The sequence below is a fragment of the Setaria italica genome, chromosome VI (genome assembly GCF_000263155.2).
Source record: "Setaria italica strain Yugu1 chromosome VI, Setaria_italica_v2.0, whole genome shotgun sequence".
NCBI classification, from domain to species: Eukaryota; Viridiplantae; Streptophyta; class Magnoliopsida; order Poales; family Poaceae; genus Setaria; species Setaria italica.
Window position 1 is genome coordinate 28,696,178 of NC_028455.1, and position 5,300 is coordinate 28,701,477.

Here is a 5,300-nt window from a genome sequence, read left to right on the forward strand (position 1 = left end):
TATAGAAATCCAGCAAGTCTTGGAAGAAATCTGAAGTTGGCAATGCAAGACCCCGCTCAATGAAGTGGGCAAATATTACCATCTCATTGGGATAAGTCTCCAATGAGCAGGCGTTGTCATAAGCAGATCTTTAGCTGATGAAGTTCTGATCTTGGAGTAATTTGGCGGCTACGAGCGCCTTGATGTCCTCCTCCTTCAGAGTTGACTGCTTCTAGGCATAGACGGGATTTGGCGGCGCGGTCTGATCGGTTTTCTCGTACTTGGGCACCGGCAACTGCAGCTCTTTCTTCTTGTCAGATGTCTTCTTCTTCTCGCCTTCACCTGATTTTGACGTAGCAGCTTTCCTACCCATCCTTGATGTCACGAGCTTCTTCTGTTACATACGCTCGGGAGCTGCTTGGTGGGAGGACGGCGAGGCTAGTGTTCGGAGATCAAACAGTGGCGGCGACACTAGGGCTAAAGTGTGGAAGATGGAAAGACAAATGGCAAAGGTAAAACGGAAGGGATAACTTCCTCCGTTATTTATAATAGTGGCACTGTAAAAATTGCGCAAATGAAGGGATTTTGACTTAAAGGATCCCTAGAATTTCGGACATCTGATTGGCAGTTACCTTTATTTCAGGAAGAGATAAGATCTCCTTCCGAAGATGGTCACATTGACCAAAGGTTAACCCTTATACCCACCAAACTAGTCAGCTAAAGGCTCGGGGGCTGTATGCCACGTGTTCATTGACGAAAAAAAATTTCTCCAGATTTTAAGGGGCAAGTGATGTAAATTACAGATTGACCCTCAGTCTGATTCTTCGATTCATCCTAAGACTCGAGGGCTACTCCATATGGAGTGCGACTTTCATCGCACTTCTATATAAAATTCAACATTGAAGGATATGAGACTAAGTTAAATGAGGCTTAAGAACATTCTAGCTGCATGCAGTTTTTGGGTACCTTTGAAGATTCAACTAGATGAAGTACTCGAAGAGTACCAAAACTAGTCGTTAAAGTCTGCAAAAGTACTCGAAAATGTTGTATTTGACTAAAAAGTACTCAGGGGTTTGTTGTACATATATCTATAGGCCCACCAGAAGGTTTGGATAGTCCTAAATATGGGGCTGGATACTGAGACACATCTGACATGGAGACCATGGTGTAGAACGGCGTAGTCGAGGATTAGGAAAGTACTCATTGTAATAAGAGTAAAACTCCTCTAATCATATCCGACTAGTATTCTTGTAACCAACCGACCTATAACTCTGCCCCTGGCAATATAAGGCGAGGCAGGGACCCCCTCCAAAGCAATTCAATTCAACCAACACACAAGACATAGGGTATTATGCAATCTAACGGCCCGAACCTATCTAAATCATGTATCTGTATTTAGCTTCGAGTTCTTGATCTTGACGAGCCCCACTAACCAAAACACTACCTCGGGCACCTCCCTTGGTAGGTTGCCGGGTCTAAATACCGACACATAGCAGTCCTTAAACTTGTTCCAAACTCTCATCCTAGCCCCGGTACTCTCGAAATGCACATAAAAGTCCGAAACTTGTCCCGAGCTCTCATCCAGGTCATAAACTTATTCCGAGCTCTCATCCACATCCATAAATTTACAAAGAGCTCTCATCTACTAAAGCTTTGAGTTGGATTTGATCTTGGTTTGAAATCCTAATGAATGTTTTATCAATTTTGAATGGGATTCAAACTTGGTTTCAATTGCTTATGAATTTCAGATTGATTTTGAGTGGGATTTGAACTTTTAGGATTTGAATCCCACTCAAATTCATGCAAAGTTCATAAGTATTTGAAACCAACCCATTCAAAATCGATCAAAAATTAATGAGGATTTTAAACCAAGTTCAAACCCCGCACAAAGTTTTAGTGGATGAGAGGACTAGATAAGTTTATGGACTTAGATGAGAATTCGGAACAAGTTTAGGTTGTTATGTGCATTTTAAGAGTACCGTGACTGAGATGAGAGCTCAGGACAAGTTAAAGGACCAGGATGAGAGTTCCGAACAAGTTTAAGGATCACCGTGGGCATTTTGAGAGTACCTAGATGGGGATGAGAATTCAGGACAAGTTTACGACCGTAAAATTTGCTCATAGTTAATTGACTTCCATGAGCATGGAAATGCACATGAGATTCATTCTCGGCACAAGAGAAATAAAAAAAACAGCTTTGATCCAACAAAGCTGCCCCTATGCATGCACATCGTCGAACTCCAAATTCAAATATTAAGCACTCAGAACAGTCGGTACAAACCCAAACACACGTTAACAAGACAACAAAGGTGATCTCACTCCCCGTAGAACACCTTCTCGAAGCACTGCAGGTACTCGGGCTCCAGCGCGAACTGCACGGTGATGCCGTCGTCGTCCTTGCTGGCGTGCTGCGTCACGTACGCTGTGCCGCTGCCGAACATCTGCGCCGGCGCGACGAACCGCGGCGCGCTCCATCCGAAGTCCGCGTCGTACATGGGCATCCCCAGCCAGCTGACCACCCACAGGTCCGTCTCCGGCATGAGCTGCCCGCGCGCCGCCTGGCCGCCCTTCTCGGACTCCACCTCCAAGTAGTCCACCACGGAGCGCGCGTAGGCGTCGTCCACGCGTCCCACGGCGTCCCCGATCGCCCGCGCCACGAACCCGAGCGGGCGCGCCAGCACGTCCTCCACCCGGGCGGTGACGAGGTCGCGCACGATGGCGTTCCCGAAGTAGCTCCGCGGCAGCGGCGGGCGGAGGCGGTGGCGGACGTTGGCCGGCACGCGGAGCCGGGTGTCGACCCCCGGGGCGAGCCCGCGGGCGGCGCACATGGCGCGCCAGAGGTGCGCGGTGACGGCACAGTAGGTGGACGCGCCGGGCGCGCAGCGGGACTTGAGGTCGGCGAGGAGCTTCGGGGAGACGGAGTACACGCGGGTGACGAAGGGACGGGGCCGGCCGCTGAGCAGCGCCGGGGAGTAGACGGGGTGGTGGAAGGCGGGGGCCGGAGGGGAGCGCGCGCGGAGGAGCGTCCGATCGTGGAACGGCGGCGGGCCGCAGGCCTCGGCGGTGCCGAGGCCACGGGACACCCCGGTCCAGGTCTGGATGAAGTGGAACGCGCCCATGCCGTCCAAGGCCACGTGGTGGATGCCCGTGCCCAGCACCACGCCGCCGCACTTGAGGAACGTCACCTGCACGCGCGCGCGCACCTCCAAGGAATTAAGAATTTAAGATGGTGCAGTGGTACAACTTTTTCACCGTTTCATTCCTCGCATGTAAATTTAAGTTACTGCAGTTTAGCAGATTACACGAAAACTCAGCATGGTGAATATCTTGCTGAGTTCGTGAGCATATCTTTCATGCGTCATGGTGAAACGACTGCGTGTGAGACTGATCTCTGGCAGGTCCCGATCTCAAGCTATCAATGCAAATAAAATAAACTGCAGTACCTTTCCTTATGAAGTGTATGGCAATATCATAAACTACTCGAAAAAGTCCAAATAAAATGACAGCAGTGGTGAATGACTTGGAGGATAGGACGTGACATCACATAAAACTATTTGCAGATAATTAACTGCACAAGTATTATTCATAATCCAGACGCTGCGTCATGAGATACAGCGGCATCAGAAGTCAAAACAAGGAGTAGAGAGATGCCTACTCCAAGTTGCCAATTTACTTCTGCCCACGATTGCAGCGGCTGCCGTGCTTTACTTCTGCCCACGATTTACACACACCGCGGCGACCGGGATTATACGCTTGTCATGTTCATCAGCTACCCTTTTCGCACGTCATCATCATGTAAAAAAAAGCCTATTCTGAGATGTGGATTTATCATATCGATCCCTTCAGCTTTGTTCTGTCTTATTTTTTGGGCCGCCAACATAACTCCGCACGCACGTCCCGATTGTGTGATGTTCATCGGATAGATTTTGATAGGCGTTGGCACGCTACTGATTTCAACAGCTGTGACGGCAATTATTTTTCTCCCGTTTTCATTCCTATTGTTCAAAGAAGTCAGCTTCCACTTACGTGCATGCAATAATGCAAATGCAAGTCGTCCACACCTTGCCGATGGATGCAGCACTAGTCAGACATTGACACGTAGCTAGGTAATAGCTGATGTACGGATACGGCCATCAGTTTGTTACACACAGGACATAGGTCATATGGACTCTGTTTACGTTGACACCAAACCTTTGCATCGCTCATGCTAAGGGAGCTTGCTCATTTGTAGCTAACGTTTGGTTCAGGAATCACCACAACCGGTCATGTTTGTTTCCCAACTTAGATTATACAATCCAACTAATAATCTGTAAGCTGAAACAAATATGTCTTAGATGACAATAACAATCCAATAAGCTATCCTTCCTCAGCTTATAGATTATATATAAGATGGATTATATATACAATCTCAGCTCTCAGGTGCAGTGGCAGCGAAATCTTTGAGCTATGTTTTCGATCCGGTGTCATGTGGGTTTATTACCCAAAGTTTTCAAGTGTAGCGGCTGAAGATGTTCTTCAAATTTTGTGATTGCGTAGAATCGTTCGTTCCGGCCAATTCAGTTGTCATCTTCACCTTTTTCTAAGTCTCATAAAGTAATTTCGCGTGAATTAACCTAGAGGAATCCCATAAAGTTCACGCCTTCCAAGCAGAGCCAAGGATTCATAGCGAACTCCGTGTAGCCGACGAGCCGTTTCCACGTGTGCATAGCTAAAGAGCGCGACTGATTACGACCCGTGGGCATCGAAGCTACTTACACAGGATTAAAAGCGCAGAGATGCTGGATCGACCATGGAGCATGGATTCATGTGTGTGTGTGCGCACTGTCTCACCTGGAACATGGCCATGACGCAGGGCGGGTCGCCGGAGGGCACGAACGGCACGAACATCCGTCTGACCTCCGGCGACGGCTCGTAGTCCCGGAAGACATTGTCGCCCGCAAAGTCGGCCTGGGCGACCACGAAGAGCGCGCCCTCCGCGTTGCAGTCGATCTGCAGGCGCCCGCCCTCACCCACGCCGAGCCGACCGGCCAGCGGGTAGAATGGCACCAGCGCCCTGGCCAGCGCCGCCTTCAGCCGCTCCGCCGCAAAGAAGGAGCCCTCCGGTCCCACGCCGGCGCCGAGTTCCGACGCCGGGTAGTAGTAGACGAGCGGCGTGTGCGTCTTGGGCACGGCGAGATCGAGGTTGGACAGCCACAGCTCCCGCCGTGGCGTGTCCTCGCTCGGCGCCACCAGCGTCGTCTCCATCACGTCAACCTTCATCGTCCCTCTCTCTTTCTTTGCTGTCTCTGCTGCTCGTGTAGCCTCTGCTGATAGCGAGTCTG

At 49.9% G+C, this 5,300-nt stretch overlaps 1 protein-coding gene across 1 annotated transcript; it reads right to left on the bottom strand.

Annotated features, from left to right (window-relative positions):
• Positions 1 to 2,163: 2,163 nt before the first annotated feature.
• LOC101753438 (putrescine hydroxycinnamoyltransferase 1) lies at positions 2,164 to 5,300 on the bottom strand. The gene is made up of 2 exons (XM_004973503.2): positions 4,810 to 5,300; positions 2,164 to 3,164 (listed from the first exon to the last, which is right to left on the bottom strand). The coding sequence occupies exons 1-2, from the start codon at positions 5,236 to 5,238 to the stop codon at positions 2,295 to 2,297; spliced, it is 1,299 nt and encodes a 432-aa protein (XP_004973560.1). The 5' UTR covers positions 5,239 to 5,300; the 3' UTR covers positions 2,164 to 2,294.

Excerpts from the sequence above, each read along its gene's own strand:
- LOC101753438 (XM_004973503.2), bottom strand. The coding sequence starts at position 5,238 with ATGAAGGTTGACGTGATGGAGACGACGCTGGTGGCGCCGAGCGAGGAC. Across the intron at positions 3,165-4,809 it reads GCGTCATGGCCATGTTCCAG|GTGACGTTCCTCAAGTGCGG; the intron begins GTGAGACAGTGC and ends GCGCGCGTGCAG.